Source organism: Cydia pomonella, chromosome 13 (genome assembly GCF_033807575.1).
Source record: "Cydia pomonella isolate Wapato2018A chromosome 13, ilCydPomo1, whole genome shotgun sequence".
NCBI lineage: Eukaryota > Metazoa > Arthropoda > Insecta > Lepidoptera > Tortricidae > Cydia > Cydia pomonella.
Window position 1 is genome coordinate 6,099,165 of NC_084715.1, and position 19,309 is coordinate 6,118,473.

A 19,309-nucleotide genomic window follows, 5' to 3' on the forward strand; every position below is an offset into this window, starting at 1 on the left:
CGTTAACACAGGCTTAACTTGTACTGCTAACTCTGGGTTTAACCGGTTAACCTCGAGTTAGTGGCTAACCCTATATGGCACAAGTGGCCCTAAGTAAGGTAAATTATCCCAATGCTAGACTGTGTCTAGGTAGTTGACATCTTTATACACACTTACATATTATACGGCAAAAATGACCATAACGTCATCTTTTTGTTTTTTCATATGCAGAATTTTTAGAACTTTAAAGAAACAACGCGGCTTAAATTGTATATTTTTTAAATCTGGTTTGGTTTAACCAGTTCAACCTGGAGTTACCATGGACACCATCAGTGTCATATTGTACTGGTAACCATGGTAACTGCAGGCTTAATCGGTTAACCCTGGGTTGGTGGAATGGTGCAAGTGGGCTTTAGAGGGTTAAACTGTATTCATTGGGATAGAATTGACAAACAGAGTGTCTTTTATTTGCATTTGAGTATCAATTATTAAGATGTTTTACCTTACCGCCAAAAATATTCAGTTACATTAAAAAAAGGTATACATTTCTTTTCTTATAGTAGCACCACACGACTAATGATTTGCGTCCAACGCACTAAGAGATCTTACACACGAGCACAGATATGAAGAGAAAGAGATAAGACACTACTCTACTGGAAACGTTGAAAGAGGATAGCTTATATAGTTTTAAGTTTAATTGGTACTTTGATCATACAGATAATATATAATTATGTTACTTAGAGGGTTATATTAGAATAACCAAAATAAGTATACGTATTGCACATAACGTTACGTTACGAATAATTAAATTTAAATTTACAAAATATTTCAAACATAATTACAAAGAAATATTCACGTAATTAAATTATCATTATTTGATTTATTATTCTTTACATAAATAAAACAATATGGATCTATTCTGTATTTTAATTTCATCAATTTTGAGTTCATATTTATATAACCAATGTCTGATTTTGACACTTTGGAATTAAGTACATATATTATAAAATCACATTGAGCAATTTTTTATACAATATGAGGCTACACCCTATTATTGAGTCATATATGTACGCCAGCGGCTCACGGCAATGCGAGCGGCAAATCAAGGTCGTTCATATCATACATATGGCCAAACGCAACGTATTGAATGGCCTTGAGTTGCCGCTCGCCGCGCCGCGCACCGCTTGTGTCCAGTCCGCGGCTTTGGGGTTTATTAACTAAGTGTAGAAATATCAATAAATATATATAAATAACTATGATCTGAAAAAACACTATTCTGTTCGACGTTATTAAGTTTTACTTCGTATATTATCAGAATTTCTACTCATATTTCCATAATGGACCTGCTCATAACACAAATTTTAAACGAGTCGATCTTTGATCTGGATTTACTTTCATCAACATTTTGAATTATATCAGATGAAACGTCTCATCGAATAGCGAACGAATGCACGCTGGCAGAAAACAGACTTAAATTATTTTAAAGGTAGTGCACTATCACGCAATCGTAAGTTTATACAACAGTATATTTAAATGCAAGACCATCTTCAGCGGCATTTACATGAAATTTAAAACCATTGGTTTTCAGGGTTCGACTAGAACAAGTAAATTAATGAAAGGAATATACAAACAAAACTAAAAAGTTACTTAGTATATTTCTGGACCTAAAATATTTCCATCAAATATCATGGACATGGAGTTTGCGCGACTTCTACTTTGAAGCACGACTTCAAATATGGAGTCGCATGTGAAAACGCAAGTAGGTAATGTTAGTTTGGGACGAGCAATGTAGTGTCACGATAAAGAAGCTCAGAAAATAGCAGATGACATGGAGAAATATCCTTCAGGATCACTGTCTGTGGAATGAGTTCTTTCTCGGAGTAGTCTCGAGTTATGGTCGAGTTATTCTCCAAAAATAATTCAACATAAGAAAACAATTTCTTCCCAAGAGGAAGTTTAAACTCTTGTTTGCTACCGACGTGGTAGGATAAAAACATGAGCCAGTCGAAGTGAAATATATATAATTTATAAATTTTCTTGGTAGACGACGGCTCTACAATCCGAGAGGTGGAAAAATGAAGGCATTTTGCAACATAATTATACCTTTTTTGATTGATTTCAGGAAATATATAAAATTCGTAACGACTAGTTGAATTCTATTTTATGTTTGAGGTTATTTAAAAAGAGTAGCTTCCATGGCAGTGACACCAATTATAGGCACACTGCGAAACCAGTCAAAAGAAACAAACTTCACTTCATGAACTAGTCAAACTGATATAGATTCCCTCTTAAATCAGTCCGGCCAGCTTAATACCTCTCAGACTGTAGAACAGGCGGATCTCACACATTAGTTATAGTCAACCTTCTTGGACTTCTCGGCTTATTCAGATTACCCCCAGACCCTCGAATATGTACTTGGACGGACCCCGGCATGTCTACTGAGGAATGTAGGCTCGCTGCCCTAGATGCCCGTGGGGAAGGTACGCAGATCCGGAGGTCTACGGCGCTGTGCAGACTGGCGGCACGTGAGGAGCGGGGGGTGGCGTGCGGGGGGTCAGAGGGCGGAACGAGGACGGGGAGGTCGGCGACGGAGCGCGAGCGCCGCGGAGGGCTTTCGGGGATTAGCGCCATGCCACCCATGCTGCCGACGAAGACGGAGTTCTGGAAAAGATGTTATCTAATGATCACCTTAGACAAAGATGAAAAATTTGAGTAGTAAAAATACTTATACACCGTGGGCTGGTAAAATCCGGCAGATTTTAACCACGCATTCCAGAGGTCATAGGGAGCAAAAAATTTTATATGAGTTTTGGTCAATACGGCAAAAAAAAATCTGTCCAAAACATTTTTTCTTGCGTTTTCTGCTCACGCCACGTTATTTTTTTTCATCTTGACAAAAAAAAACAACATTACAAGGAATAAGTCTTAAAGTTTTTTTTTGCGAGTTTGCTTTCAGACTTTAATGTCTGTCAGTAGGTATGTCTAAACCAAGTCACATAGGGGCAGCGTCGCAGCAAAAAAGGCGTTTTTCATTAAGTTATTTGAGCAACAAATTTTCTCAAGAATTGACATTATCTCTAAAACAAGACCGATTTTAGACAACTTTGCAAATATGACATTTTCGTTTCTAAATGCAGTCAAGAATAGTTTAAATTCTGTCGAGAATTAGCAGCCCACGGTGTATAATTGTAGTCGGGGCATGTTTATGTTAAACAAACGTAACCGTAAATATGCGTGTGTCCTAAGGGTCCACGGCTCTCGAAAAGTGCAATATTTGCTCTTTTGAATGAGTCTCTGGACGCTCCCCACTAAGGTTGTAACTTGTAAGCTACACAAGTCATCCTACCAACTGCGCCACCCAGTTAGGCCCACCTGCACCATTCCACTAGCCCGGGGTTAACCGGTTAAACCTAAAGTTACTAAAATTACCAGTACAATTTGACATTAGGTTAAAGGTTTAACCACTTAACCCTGGGTTAATGGGATGGTGCAAGTGGGCCTTAACATGCTAACCAAACCTGCAGTAAGTGACTGTTTTAGAATTATTCGAATCATTTTGAAACCTCTCCGTTTTTACTAATTTACGAGCGCCATTTCAATTTTTATTAAAGTACATTAAAGCTGATGAAAGTTGTTCTCCGATAAAAAGCTTTTAAAGTTACATTTATTAATTGTGTCTGAACTTTCTGGGATCAGTCTTCCAAATCTTTTCCTTAAAAATGTTCGTCCCATTTTTCTTCGAGACCTTTGTGAAATAAGTTGTAGATTACTTCTCGATTGATTTGTTTCTTGCTTTTATGTGAATGTTTTGTGTGTTACTAAAGTATACACAAGTTTTTTCATTACTTTTGCTGTTACGAAGTACTCACGTAGTACCTTAATGCATATGAACAAAAAACATACCTGCAACGTAAAATACTCCAAACGTTTTAAAATAAATTATGTATTTCGACTGTTACTCCTATATTTAATTCACTTATACTTTTGATCGACTTATTTTATAAGTTTCATATGTTATTTTTTGGCTAGTGAGTGCAAGTTACTTTAATTTGCATACATCTCAAAGTTATATTTATTAAAGGATTCATATATTTTTTTTTAATTAGTATTACCAACATAATGGCGGTGTAAAGTATTTAATAAGTTTAATAAGGCTTAAGTATGCACAAATATAAATTACTGTGCCGTTAAAGGGTTTGTGTTACTTTTATTAATATAAAGATTTAATTACGAGTTATATTCCACAGCGTTAATGCAAGTTAAAAAAATCTATTGGTATTACGATATATTATCGCGTAATATTTACCTGTCTAAGACGATGAGGAAGGTATCCACATGGCTGGTAGGCTGGGAAGCCCACACCGCAGTCGTAGGACACGCAACCACGCGATAGAGATGCGCGGTGCTGCAAAAATGGCTTCATTTTAGACTCACCAATCCTCCGTAGAAAAGAATCTTCCATAAAATCGAAGTTACGGGCGTCATTTTAAAACGACAAGCTGTAATAACATGAAACTTGGCATGAACATTTAAGTTGTACATATACAGGTTGGGCAAATAAGAGTGTTACACTTTGTTATTAAATTTTTATTGTGTGCATTGTGTTTAAGTGCAAATTTATTAAATATTTTCTCATAACTATATTATTCAGGGTTGGCAATTGTATACGGAAGATAATTTTTGCCAAATGTCGACCTCTAGCAGCAAGCATTTTTTTCTCATATGTTTGTGTTGTTTAAAATACGTTGTTTGCTCGATTAATTTCCAGAAAAAGTGACGGTGATTGGCACCCAAATTCCCCAAATATTGCTGCTCCTGTGTTATTTCTTTACGCGTTTATGCTAACAAGCTGATGAAATTTAAACAATTAAAACCTAAAATTAATAACGCCGAAAATGTGCATTATATATGCTGAAAATTGCAATGGTAAGGGTTTTTGCCTGCTGTTAGAGGTGGAAATATGTCACACATTATGTTCCGTATGTATTTGCCAACCCTGAATAATATATTATTAAAACCATGCTTAAAAATCTTTTTTAACTTAATATAGTTAAAATATATAAAACAAAATATGTATACTTCTTATTTGCCCACTCTGAATCTATATCTGATTCTAGTTTTTGTTGCTAGGAAACGTGTAGAGTTGTATGTATGTATTAAAACGTTTACTCGCACTATTTTCTTTTTATTACAATTCCTAGTAACTAAAACTACCATACCACAACAAAGTATAGATATATATCATTTAAATGTCCATGCCAAGTTTCATGTCATTCCAGCTTATCGTAATGAGAGCGTAACTTCGATTTTATGGAGGCGGCTAAGGTTTCTGTGACTCTTAAGGGCTAATCACATTATATAATAAAAAACCGGCCAAGACCATGTCGGGCCACGCTCAGTGTAGGGTTCCGTAGTTACTCTTCCGTCACAATAAGCTAAACTGGAGCTTAAAGTATAGTAAATTGTTAACCAAGGGATGACTTTCACCCAAGTTAAACAAAATAGGCAAATTTGCATAATCAGTACCTAATTAAAGTAAGTAAGTCTTTTTACTATGAAGGGGAAACTTTTTGCGATAACTCAAAAACAGCTAAACTGATCATGTCCGCTATAGTTTTCATTTAATGTATTTCTTAAGCTCTACTTCCACGATTTTCTTCCTATTTTTTGGACCTATGGTTCAAAAGTTAGAGGGGGAGGGACACATTTATTTTTTCTTTCGGATCGATTATCTCCGAATATATTCACTTTATCACAAAATGTTTGTTGAAGATCCCTATTAGTTTTAAAAGACCTTTCCAACGATACTCCACAGTGTAGGGTTAAAGCAAAAAAAAATTTCACCCCCAATTTACGTGTAGGGGAGGTACCCTAAAAAAAAAAAAATTTTTAGATTTTATTGTACGACTTTGTCGGCTTTATTGATTTATATATCCATGCCAAATTTCAGCTTTCTAGCACTGACGACCACGGAGCAAAGCCACGGACAGACAGACAGACAGACAGACAGACGTTCCTAATTGACTACGGAACCCTAAAAATGGTTATAGCAAAGCTCCGGGTCCTTTCATATCAATTCATATGAAAAAATGTCGTGTCTTATCAAATGACCTATCATTTTGCCTCGTCTATTTTCAATTGTCCTCAGTACATTCTTCTTCTCTCCAACAATTCGGAATACTTTCTCGTTCTTCTTTCTCTCCGTCCAACTTATTCTCGCCGTTCTTCTCCGCATATCAAAAGCCTCCAATCACTTCCCATCTTTCTGGCTCATTTCCCAGCAGTGTTATTGGATTGTCTTTGTGATAAGGTTTACGAATGGTAAGTTAACAGTATAATGATACTTACATGTGGGGGCACGGACACTGAGCTTTCCGCCAGCGCGCAGCTCTGCCGATGCTGTTGTTGGAACTTGGGCTGATACGGCTCCAGCATCCTGTGGAATGTCATTCCGTATCATTGAACTTGAAGTTATGGTTTCATTTTTGCATGTAAACAATAGTAGAATGTCCAAGTACGCTGATGTACCTTCGGCGCACGACCGAGGATGCTACGGACTATGATACGGACGTTCAGACAGTGTAAGCTAAGTATATCAACAAATATTTAAAACCGTTTCTAAAATAAGTATACGGACGTATTTATGGCGAAAGTGGCAACGTAATCTATCTGGATTACGCGTATTATCTGCGTTGAGGCAAATCTTGCCTCTCTGGATATTAACTTTGTAGCAAATGCGTTTTACACAATATAAATTAACCACAGCTATGCCCTTAAGTTTGGTATAAGTATAGGTATAGTAATAATTATTATGTCTTTCCCATCACGAAACAATGGTGTTCCGGACCTTTGAAAGGCGTGCGTGGAGCCGAAACCAACACGTAGAGGCCTTTTTGACACTGTAATGAAATATGCGCTTGTCCTACCCTTGCCTGTGTCATGGGACGCACGCAGAGGCAGCACCTGCCAAGGTGTAAGGACTATTTGAGAGTTGATGGAATCTAAAATGAAATTATAAGTGCCTAATTAATAATTTGTATGGGAAATGTTTCCCTAGTAATTCTTATAGTAATCATAACGTGACAAAAAGTCAAAAGAAGGGTCATAGGTCAATTTTATATATGAAATTGTGTAAAATTATTTTCTATAATGTTAATATCCAGATAAAATAATCTAAACTACGCTACATTTGTACGGAGAGGCGGTTGTTTACTATCCTCTTAATTAAGAAAATATTGTTTTTGCCAGTTTCATTCAACAAGAATCGTAAAAAGAACGCTCCGTTCATAAATAGGCATTTCTTGGCAGATTTTGTAGTCTACGAATCTGAAGACTGTAATCAGTGCACTCCAAGATACACACTCGGTGGATTATGTGGTTTATATTTTTAAATAGTGTACAAAGTTATGAGGCTTATTACATTTCTTTATCACAGCGTAAATAACTAAAATATGAACTAGGATATCTTTCATATCGGAATACTTACATTTTAAAGCGACATTTGCCTGCTATAATTCATATTTCAAATCTCTTAAATTCACCGAGGCTATATAAATAGTGTACAAAAATTCTCTACGAAACACATAATGATAAGATTTGACAAAAGTAACTAAAATTGTTATCGTCAATGTAATTGACGTCTCTGTTTTGCCATATCATTATTATATGCATTTTTCCCGGTAGTTGTAGTACTGCAACCACAGACCACGGATCAAGACACCGCATCCACCGAGTGTGCTCAAATCTACAGGTGCTCATAAAAAGGAGGAAGTCCACGTACAGTTTATAGACGCACCTTATCTTGCCCCAACGGTTGAAGAAGAGCGCTATGGCCGCCACCCACAGCAAGAGGACGAAGGCTACTATGAGGGCTTCCTCTGCTCGGACGACTACACCGCTGCCATCTGTTGAGAGAAAATAACATTTCACTTTCAGTTTATGCAAAGAATAAGACATTTGCCCGAGGTGTAACTCAGGGAAGTTTAATAGTGAGGCAAGAACTAAATATACGGTTATTTCATTAATCAATAGAAAGGATTCTAGTGCTGGCTAATGACCTTTACTAAGGGGTAAGGGTAAGGGTGCTACACGTGGGTTGCGTCATTACCAACCTAAAATGGAGTTGGGCGGGACATGTTGCTAGGCAGAGTGATGGCAAGTGGACTAAAATGTTAACGGAATGGTGGCCGCTTTCGGATGAAAGAAGCCCCTGGCGTTCGTTGGCTCGTTGGGTAGACGACATTCGGAAGATTGCGGGTCACTTCTGGATGAGATTAGCTCAGGACCGGGACAAGTGGCGTACTGGAAGAGAGGCTTATCTCAGCAGTGGGCGATAAAGGCCTGATATGATGATGATGAAGAGTTAATGTCCAGTCTGACCGTATTTTACTCAAATTGTCATTGTAAACGCATTGAAGTTGAGTCAATAATCGGGCAGAATATCCCTCTTTCCATAAGACAGCATTTTTAGATTACAAATTGGACAGACTTACTGGTAGTGTCACTGGAGTTGGACATGGAGGAGATGTTGCTTGTGAGGGTGGTCTGTGGGGGGTGCAGTCGCAGAACCACCTCTGCCGGAGGCCCACCGGTCGCGCCACTCCACTCTGCAAACAACAGAAAACTTGAAAATCAAAAGATTATGATTTTGAAAATCATCAACATAATCGCAGTAAGGAGATGCCCTCCTTAACCGTCTATAAAGTATAAAACATTCGCACAAAATAATAAATATTTTAAATTTCATAAGGAACTTCTGTTTCCGCCAATAGAGTCTGTAAGTGACAAACAACTTTTATTACAAAAATGACGGAATCACTAAAAAACTTATAGTTATTTTCTTCTTTCGTGCGTCTATATTGTTTGTATCTGTTAATTTTTTGGCCTTAATTAAGATTAATTTTGCGTTTTTGCATTAAAAACAGTTGGTTTCCGTTTTTATAGTAGTTTTGTGTTCACCAGTTAGTTTTGTCAATCTGTACCCCTAGTGTAAATTTGATCGACATCATAACGTGACGAACGCGTTTGCGTTAAGTCTCATTTTGTATAGGATTTTGAGTTTCCAAAACGTCCCGCTTGGCGCGCTCTTTCTAAATCCAATACAAAATGAGACTAAACGCAAACGCGTACGTCACGTTTCGAAATCCAATTTATTTACACTAGGGGTACTGAAACCAATAAGTTATTCAGTATTTCCAATATTTTAACAATGATTTTAAATAATTAGGTAGGCAATACTAAAAATAAATTCGAGCCTCAAAATATTTCATGGCAAATTTTAACTGATTGTGTTTATTGTCTGATTCTGAGCATACAGAACAGAACAGTTAGATTTCAATCCGACTAAAGGATTATTACACAGTGGGTACCATATGCAGTACATTGCCTTGACCAAGTAATGAAAGCGCCGGCACCATTAGCATAGTTCAGTAGGTATGCAATATAAGATAATGCAGTCAACTCAAAGTTTTGGTTTCATTGCATCTAAATTTCATAATGTCATTATCAAATGGTTTATTTCTTAAAATGGTCATTAGTAGGCATAATGAGATTCAGGCATTTTGACAGTATTCCGTTTTGAGATCTAGGAATTTTGGTAAATAGGTAAAACGAAATTAAGATGCAATGAAGCTAAAGCATCTTAAAGGTAAAAGTGCGTCATGGAGGACCTTAGCGCTATTGAAAACAATATAACAACAGTTATAAAGAGCAGTCAGTGTATTTAATTTATTAGCAAGTGTAACGTTGATTTTTAATTGTTTGGTTACACAAGCAGCATACAAAAACGACAAAATACCTAAAAAACAAAGAAAAAAGCCAATACTAATTTTCGGTCCTGGTGGTCTAGCGATAACAGCGTGCGACGACAGCGGAGGTCGCGAGCTCAAACCCCGGCTCATATCACTTGACATTTACCAGTCGCTTTTCGGTGAAGGAAAACATCGCGAGGAAATCGGACTAATCCTAATAAGGCCTAGTTTACCCTTTGGGTTAGAGGTCAGCTGGCAGTCACTTTCGTAAAACCTAGTGACTACGCCAATTCTTGGGATTAGTTGCCAAGTAGACCCCAGGCTTCCATGAGCTGTGGCAAAATGCCGGGAAAACGCGAGGAAGATGATGAATAATTTCCCGCTTACTACTTATAATAAATAAATAAATAAAAAATAAAAATGTTATTTATTCAGGTATTAACCCATTAAATTACAATAACGCAACAATACAACAAAATAAAATATACAATTAAAATTAAGGCTAATTATATAGGTGCAGCGGGGAAACCTTGCTCATACAGTAGCAGGTTGTATACACTACTTTAACAATACTGTTCGCCGATTCGCTCACTCTCCCGACAAACGACCAGTGCCTTTTACGCATTATAGCGTAAAAGTCATCTACTCTGTTCTCGGCGAACATACTAGACGCACTACACCGCCACGGTAGCCGTAACATTGCACGAAACGCGTTGTTGTACTGTACTCGAAGTCTATTGAACGATCGTTTCGTGAAATGGTACCACAGCTGGCTAGTGTAGAACGCCTGACAGTACGCCTTGAACAAAGTTATTTTGGCTTGGTCGGAACAGTGAGCAAACCGACGTGCCAGCATGTTGCTTCTCATCGCTATGGCCCGCCGCTGTCTTTCGAGAATAATAGTTACAGTTACTTATATAACTGCTTATAATAGTAACACTGTGGGTTTATGTGAAACTAAAATGTAAATGCTAGCCGTTAGCAATGATGTATGTTACGTGCAGGCCTGTATTCAGGCAAACATTAGAGCACATGATGGAAAGCCTTCATACAGCTGAGCACAGCTGCTTGCTGTGCGGTGAGTTATGTTATGCATTATGTAGATATGATTGACTTATGAAGACGGTGGAACAGGTGTTTTTTTTTATAGCTCACTGCTGTCAGATGTTTTTAAATCGTTGTATAACTCCAATAAAAGAAGGATTATGTTCTTGTGTGTTTATTTGCTCCTTTGCGTTTTCGACAAGTATTTAATTATCCTAATAGCCAGTGTTAAGTAAGTATTGATTCCTATAATTCTGAAACCTATCTAGCAAACAATCAAGTTTTAAATTTAAACAAATTCATTAAAAAAGAACTCGTCATTCGGATTATGGAATTAGATCTACTCACAAAAGAAGGTAAAATCATTAAGCTTATAGAGTTAGACCAAGCTAAATTTGCAGCGATTTTGATAGCCTAGACTGTGCAAGTGTTATTTTAAACGTCAAACTTCTATGAAATGATGACGTGTAAATAACACTTGCACAGTCTGGGCTATAATCATAATCGTTTATTTATTTACGGTCAATAATGGTCCACAAAACACAATACACATCACTGCCAACCCAGCTTGATCTAACCTAAGTAGGATTACGAAGCAACTCAAGTGCCTGAGCAAATATGCTAGTGGCATATCAAAATCTGTACTATAAAGCGTGGCTGAAATAACGAAAAAAAACTAGATTGTTCCTTTACCAGACGTCAGAACGTCTGGTATTGGCAGTCCTTCAAAGGGCTTAAAGCTGCCAAAACACAGTTTAAAACTTTGACTGCAACCATTTTTTTAACTTTTTGTTCGACTTTTAATCCGACAAGTAAAATTTTGTGGCATAAACTATCGGGTTAGCACGCTAAAGTGGACGTAAGTTGCCCATATTAGGGAAGTACTGGTCGATAAGCATAACGGTGCACACAGCTGCAACAGTGCTTACTCACTTTATGAATAAAATTCATTCATAAAGTTGGTATGCACTTTAGCAGATCGCTGTACCTAAACGTATTCTCGAGCAAAAACTTCTTCATTGGCGATACCTACATATAGAGTGGTCGTGATTTTTAAGCCAAAATGGCATATCTTACAAGACAGTGGCGCTCAACTCAACTTCTCAAGGGGCCTAGCCAAGATGACACCTGTACGGGATGACAGATGCTACGAAAAGTCGTGACTGAAAACTGCCGGTAGATAACTTAATGAAACCAGGAACCCCAATATATAAAGTTATTTTATTTAACAATATATTAATTACAATTATGCTTTTTAAATCACGTGATACAATAGTAATTCCAGTATAGACGATGTTCTCGTGTCGAGTGCCAACCCCGCAAGAAGTCGCGCACCGCCGAGCAGGCCGGTTTTATTCGACGAAGTGGCGCCCTCTGTCGGCCGGAACCACCGCTTACGCGCCATAGCGCCACCGGAAGCTGCAGTCAGTGACGTTTCTTCATTGTTGCCAACACGGCCATGCTGCACGGTGTCAGCGCCTGACACCACACATGCCAAGAATATGATTCTGAAACATATTATGGCATGTTAAAAACGACATTAGTTATCTGAAATAAAGAGTGATGTATGGTTGTTACCTGTGTAATATTTTGTTTTGCGTATGAGCCAACTAGCGGTATATCGAACACCGAACCCTCGCACCCAAAGAGCAAATGCTTCACTTGAGAGACCGAGTTGATCCAGTAGCACGACCATAGCTGCTTAATCTCGAATATACATGTTTAGAGTGTCATACACACCTAAAGAGCGGACCGCTTCACTTAAGTGTTATCATGGACACTCCAAACTTAAATATAGCATAACTGTCTCATACGCAAAGCAAACATTCTCAAAATAATACCTATTAATGTAGAAAATAAAATAATTACATAGTTAACTTGAATTTTATATTCAATAATTATTTAGTAACAACAAATAATAAATGACATTAATATTGAATTTTTATTTTTATTTTTATTTTTATTGGACTTGTTAATTTAAATGTTTATGTAAGCGGATATAATTAATATCTATTATTTGCCAACACGAAATACTCACAAATCTCCAAATACTTATTCAGAAGCCCAATCATCGATTTTAATCCATGGCTTCATATTTTCGGCTGCTGCCGTGCCCTTATAGTTTTTATTAATTCGCTCAGACCCTCGCAGATCCGTCACCTCGTATCGATCATTGCCTAGTATGCTTTTTATTTGAAATGGCCCTTTAAAAATTGGCATCAATTTTGTACTTTGCCCGTCGTTATTCTTACTCTGAATCTTGATAAGTACAAGGTCACCAATTGAATATCTTCTTGCTTTTATTCGCGAATTGTCAAACCTCTTTTTCTGACTAATTGCACTGGCTTTTAGGTGTTCATCCACATTCTTACGCAAACTGGTCACATCCGTTAAGTCCGTGTTATCAAGCTCTGATCCTATAATACTATCTGCATTGGTTCTCAAGCGATACCCAAAGAACACTTCGCTTGGAACAGCTTTCGTAGTTTTATGAACTGTACTATTTAAGCCCTGTTGTAACGCCGTAACGTACTGATCCCAACAATCCTCGTCGTTATTGGCACCTAAGGTTCTCATGGCATCCAGAATAGTTTTATTGAATCTTTCAACCTGACCATTGGAACGAGGCATACCGGTTGCGACTGTATGCAGACGAATATTTTTTGACGTACAATATTGCGTAAAATCTTTAGAAGTGAAAGCCGTTCCAGCGTCACTTATAATTCGCCTAGGATTTCCAAAATGCTTATAAATTTGATCTAACTCCGTTATTACTTCAGCTGAATTCGTTGTTTTTACTGCAGATATAAAAACGAATTTGGTAAAAGAATCTACCATGACTAATAAATACTTGTTACCGCGTTTTGATTTTACAAAGGGGCCTAAATGGTCTACGTGGAGCGTATGGAATGGTTGAGCATATTTTGGTAAAGGATACAACTCTCCTTCTTTGGGACCGCCTTTTATTTTAAAATAAATGCAATTGATACAGTTTTTAATGTATTTTTTTACTGTATGTCGTACTCTTGGAAACCAGTATAAATATTCGATACGCTCCACCGTTTTATCCACCGAAAAATGGCCCAAATCGTCGTGGTTACTTTTTATAATCTGCCAGATACATTTTTTTGGTACCACCCAACGACGACCTCGGGTTGTTCTTCGGTAAACTTTATTACCTAGCAATTCATATTTACTAAAAATGTCCCTATTTTCCTCGGCTTCTCCTGATTCTAATATCGCTTTGATTCTAACTAACTCCGGATCCTGTAATTGCACAGACATTAACCAATCGGCCTCCGTAGTAGATAGCACTACTTCCGATTCGTCTCTCTCGCCGGATGGTACCGGATTTCGACTTAGCGCGTCAACATGCTGCATACGCGAGCCCTCCCTATGGTGTATTTCAAAAGCAAATTCTTGAGTTAACAATACCCATCGCGCGATACGAGGAATTATATCTTTTTTTGTTAGCGCATATCGAACAGCATTGCAGTCCGTTATAATTTTGAATGGAGAGTCCAGTAAGTAAAGCCTAAACTTCTGTAATGACGAAATAATTGCAAGCAGTTCAAGTTCAAAAGAATGATAACGTTTTTCATCCTCGGAAGTTTGCCTACTATAATAGTGGATGGGTTTTTCGCCTTCATCGGTCACTTGCATAAGAATGCCAGCTACGCCCTCTCGACTAGCATCCGTATACAAAATTTTCTCTTTTGACGGATCAAAAATGGACAAAACATTGCCAGAGATTAATTTCTCTTTTAAAGTGAGAAATGCTTGATCATGAATGTTTTCCCAATCCCAAACAGCATCTTTTTTCAGCAACTTCGTCAATGGTGACGATATCATTGCAAAATTCTTAATAAATTTTCGGAAATAACTTGTTAATCCCAAAAATGAACGAAGTTGGTGAATATTTTTGGGTGTTGGAAAGCATTTCACCGCTTCTAATTTGACATCACTAGGCATAACTACGTTTGGCTTAATTTTGTAACCCAGAAACTCAATTTGTGTTTTAAAAAAATGGCATTTTTTTAAATTAAGCGTTAATCCGTTTTTACGAAAAATCTCTAGAACTTCCTCAAGTAATTTAAGATTCTCTTCGACAGTTTTGGTAACTAAATATACATCGTCCAGGTAAACAATCACATTTCCAAATCTTAAATTTCCTAACACCTTATTCATCATTTCTTGAAAACAAGCCGGCCCATTGACCAAACCGAACGGGAGCCTTAAAAATTCGAAGTGGCCGTCTTCTGTAATAATAGCGCTTTTAGGTATAGATTCTGAACTCATTAGTATTTGGTAGTATCCACTTTTTAAATCGAGACTGGTAAAACACTCATTTCCTTGTAACCTATCTACTAAATCTTCAATCCGAGGCATAGGATACTTGTTTTTTACTGTAACCTTATTTAGAGCACGATAATCTATGCAAAGTCGCTTTTCTCCATTTTTCTTATTAACTAACAGTGCGGGACTTGCATATGGAGAATTACTATGTCGCACTATATCGTTAGCTAATAATTCATCGACCATATCGCGAATAATCTGCCTATCTGATGGGGACGATCTAAAAGGCCTACATTGAATTGGACGCGGATCTGTTACATTGATTACCATTTCGTGATTATTGGCTTTGCCTAATTCCTTCACATTCCTAGCGATACAATCACTATATTTTCGGAACAATGTCATTAATTCAGCATGGTTCGAATCGGCATCAAGTTCAGTCTCACCAATACTATTGCAAAATTCATTCAACGTTTTAACATAATCAAATTTTAAAACTTCACCTATCCGAGAATACATCAAGTCGGGCCGTTCCGTCACATTCCGTCCAATCAAAATGTCACAACCTACCAGATCATCCATTATGTAAAACTCTACATTGTTTACTTCGACTGAGTCAAGTTTTAAATTTGCCTTCAAAATGGTGGTAACAATTTTTGACGAATGTTTTTTATATCCATTTAAAGTCACTGGCGAGGGCAACTCGGCCGTCTGTAAACAATGTTTCGTTGCTAATGATTGTGAAATAATCGAACAGCTACTTCCCGGATCTATGAATGCATCGTGAACCAAAACATTGTTAAGAACTACCTTCTTGACAAACTTGTTTCGAGAATTTGAAGATGACACAAACTTCACCTCTGGTTTTTCCGACTTCTGTTCCGTTTTAACATTTTTCTTTCGATTACATGTCGATTCAATGTGTCCTCTTATCCCACAAAATTCACACTTTATGTTTTACAATGCATTCGCTTATGATTTCCGCCGCACAAGAAACATTTAATTGTTTTACGCGCCTGTGAATTAATGTCATTTGAACCGGAACCGGCAGAACCTGACGAAACAGCTCGCCCTGTCGTTACAGCTAAGCCTGCATTACTAGTCGTGTTAACGGCGGGTAACTGAACGTGATTTGCCTTTGGAAGAGAAACGCTTGTTTGTTTCTTTGCTTTGTATATCCGACTATGTAAATAACTTGCGAAGTGATCACACGAACTAAACGTATTAGATTCTATATTTCCATCGCCTATATTTCCGAGCACTATTGAAATGACGTCTTGGTCCGAAAAGTTTAAACGTAACCGGTCGATCTTACATTTCTGATCGAAATAGAATTCATACAGAGATTGATTTTCGGCTGGTTTTCGTTCTATTATTTCCTTCAAAAGTTCAAACATGTTCCTTTGAATCTGAAAGCTAACAGATAACCTAGTATGCCAATCAGACCATTTCCATGACGGCCATTGGTGATCAGTGCGTAACAACGAGTCATACCATAATTTAGCTGAGCCTTTAAGTTTATTCAGAGCTTGATAGCGAGTTATCTCGTCAGACCAAGAGAATGTGCTTGCGTAAGATTGAATCACTCTAAGCCATGCATTAATGTCATCTTTCAGAGGGTCAAATTCGGGTATAATGTTGTACAAAGTAATCGAATTGTTGTGACTTACAGTTTCGGGTCCATTTATGCGTAAAGTCTTACTTGACCGGTCTCGTTTCCTGCTCTTCTTGCGTTTCGGATGCAGAGGTGACGGGGTTCGGGCACTCTCACTGTCAGAACTTATGACGGTACTAGAACTACTGACTGATCGAGCGCGTTTATGTTTACGACTTTTCTTCTTATGCTTCCCCATGACGCGTGGATAAACACTTCTGATGAAAACTGCCGGTAGATAACTTAATGAAACCAGGAACCCCAATATATAAAGTTATTTTATTTAACAATATATTAATTACAATTATGCTTTTTAAATCACGTGATACAATAGTAATTCCAGTATAGACGATGTTCTCGTGTCGAGTGCCAACCCCGCAAGAAGTCGCGCACCGCCGAGCAGGCCGGTTTTATTCGACGAAGTGGCGCCCTCTGTCGGCCGGAACCACCGCTTACGCGCCATAGCGCCACCGGAAGCTGCAGTCAGTGACGTTTCTTCATTGTTGCCAACATGACTATTTCCATACATTATTAAAGTTCTGATTTTCGTTTTCTACTAACGATTGTCATGTTGGCTAGGCCTACTGGTGCATTGGTGTAAAGATACATCAAAGGCCTTCTTTATTTGACCCATCCACCTCATTGGTGTGGCGATTTGTACTGTGATTTGGTCCGTTCGACTTTGCACTATTACTGACTCCCGCTAGACCGGGCCGGGGCCGGGCCGGAACTTTCAGCGCTTCATTTTCTATGGGTAGCACGTGATCACCGATCAGCCGTCATACAAAATGACGTGTAGGAAGCTCCAGCCCGGCCCTGGTCTAGCGTGAGTCATCCTTTAGGCGCTGCAATTAATTTGTTTGCAAATACATTAGAATAAAAACCGGACCAGTGCGAATCGGACTTGCCCACCGAGTAACTTTTTAGTATTTGTTGTTATAGCGGCAACAGAAATACACCATCTGTGAAAGTTTCAACCGTCTAGCCGTCACGGTTCATGAGATACAGTTGTGACAGACGGACAGACAGACAGACGGATGGACAGCGGAGTCTTAGTAATAGGCTCCCGTTTTACCCTTTGGGTACGGAACCCTAAAAACGAATTTATCGTTACAAAAACGCAGTGTGTGATGGTTTTAATTCGTGCTAATCTAGAAAATTACAACATCGTGTATGTGAGCAGCTACCTAAAGTACCGCTCTCACCGGCGGAGATGCGCGACGGCTGCGCCAGTGCGGAGTCTGTGACGTCCGCGTCTGTGGCGGACGAGATGGGTTCTGTCAACAAAAAATGCAGGTTATTAGCTTATATTAAAGGCCAGAGCACACGGGCTGCGTGCGCGCTAATACCTGTAATTGACATTCGTGAAAATAAGCAAGCCTTTAATTTACATACGTACCAAATTTCAGGACTGTCCCAGAGATTTCGAGGTTTGTTCTATCTGCTACGAGCTCCGATTGTGCTACGATCCATCTAGGTTTTATTGTTGGTAAGATTCGCTTTGAATATTTTCAAATACCCAATCCCCATTGTGCTAACGTAGCTTGTGCTAACTTCTCACGAGGGCGCCTGATCCTCGTGGTCCCTAAAGCCCAAATTTTAAGGAACATTAACATTAACAGATTGTATGTGTCAAATTTGATTACTGCCACTATTGTTTGAACCCCATTTAAGACTTAAAATCTATTTTTGCAATCACAATATTTAGCCCTAAACATTTTTTCTCTTAGTAAATTTGTATTGCATAGCACTTGTGTACTAATTATGGATCTACTGATGTCTCTTTTATTCAAATCCGCTCAATAATTTAGGCGTTAGAAGAAAAATACGATTTAATATTCGGTGTCCTCTCAAGGCGGCTGTACTATTTTTCTTTAATAACACAAGTGTAAACAGGTTGTGAAAGGCAAGAGGAATCTACCAATATGTCATTTAAAAAAAACCGGGCATTATCCTAAGCTACAGAGTGTTCTGAATCATCAGTACTTAAGCCCATAACCCTACTTTCTGGTGAAGGTGCAGTCGAATAAAATGTTGATATCGGGGTAGATCATGATCAAATGTATATACATAAGTGGAATTCATATCCCTCCGAGTTTCCTATTAAGAGAATGTCCCCTGGAAGTGTATAAGCGCTAAACCTAGATTCAGCAAGTATTTTCTATAAAAAGATGTATTTTCCGCAAAAATATCTAGGACTTTATTTGTGTAGAATTTAATAAGCTTTAATGTTGTCTTACACCATTTTTCCTTGATAACGTAAATTTAGAGTAAAATGCGAATTTCGCCAGGATGGTACACATTCGCCAAGATGGCTGCGATTCGTCGAAGTCCCCAAATGTCAAATGGTGTGGACATGAAAAAGGGGCCTTTAATTTACATACCTGCCAAATTTCAGGACTGTTCCAGAAATTTCGAGGTTTGTTCTATTCCGATCGGAGTTTCGCCATTATTTTTAAAATGTACCTATCCTATGTTTCATACGTCTCTATATTGTAAATTTCATCGTAATCTTTACAGCCATTTTTGGGAAATTACCAAAAACATGAAAATGTATCTGAATAATTTTGACAGATTATTTGCCGCT

At 38.0% G+C, this 19,309-nt stretch overlaps 1 protein-coding gene across 3 annotated transcripts in view; it reads right to left on the minus strand.

Annotated features, from left to right (window-relative positions):
- Positions 1-877: 877 nt before the first annotated feature.
- Positions 878-19,309, minus strand: part of LOC133524039 (uncharacterized) — a 74,612-nt gene continuing 56,180 nt past the window's right edge. The window contains exons 3-8 of one of the 3 annotated variants that reach the window (XM_061859815.1): positions 17,928-17,999; positions 8,472-8,585; positions 7,760-7,883; positions 6,328-6,415; positions 4,286-4,384; positions 878-2,640 (exon numbers count right to left, since the gene is read on the minus strand). In XM_061859815.1, the coding sequence (XP_061715799.1) occupies positions 2,320-2,640; positions 4,286-4,384; positions 6,328-6,415; positions 7,760-7,883; positions 8,472-8,585; positions 17,928-17,999 (818 nt within the window). In that variant the 3' untranslated portion in view covers positions 878-2,319. Of the gene's footprint in view, positions 2,641-4,285; positions 4,385-6,327; positions 6,416-7,759; positions 7,884-8,471; positions 8,586-17,909; positions 18,000-19,309 lie in introns of all 3 variants that reach the window. The other 2 variants (XM_061859813.1, XM_061859814.1) reach the window with 2 other exon arrangements.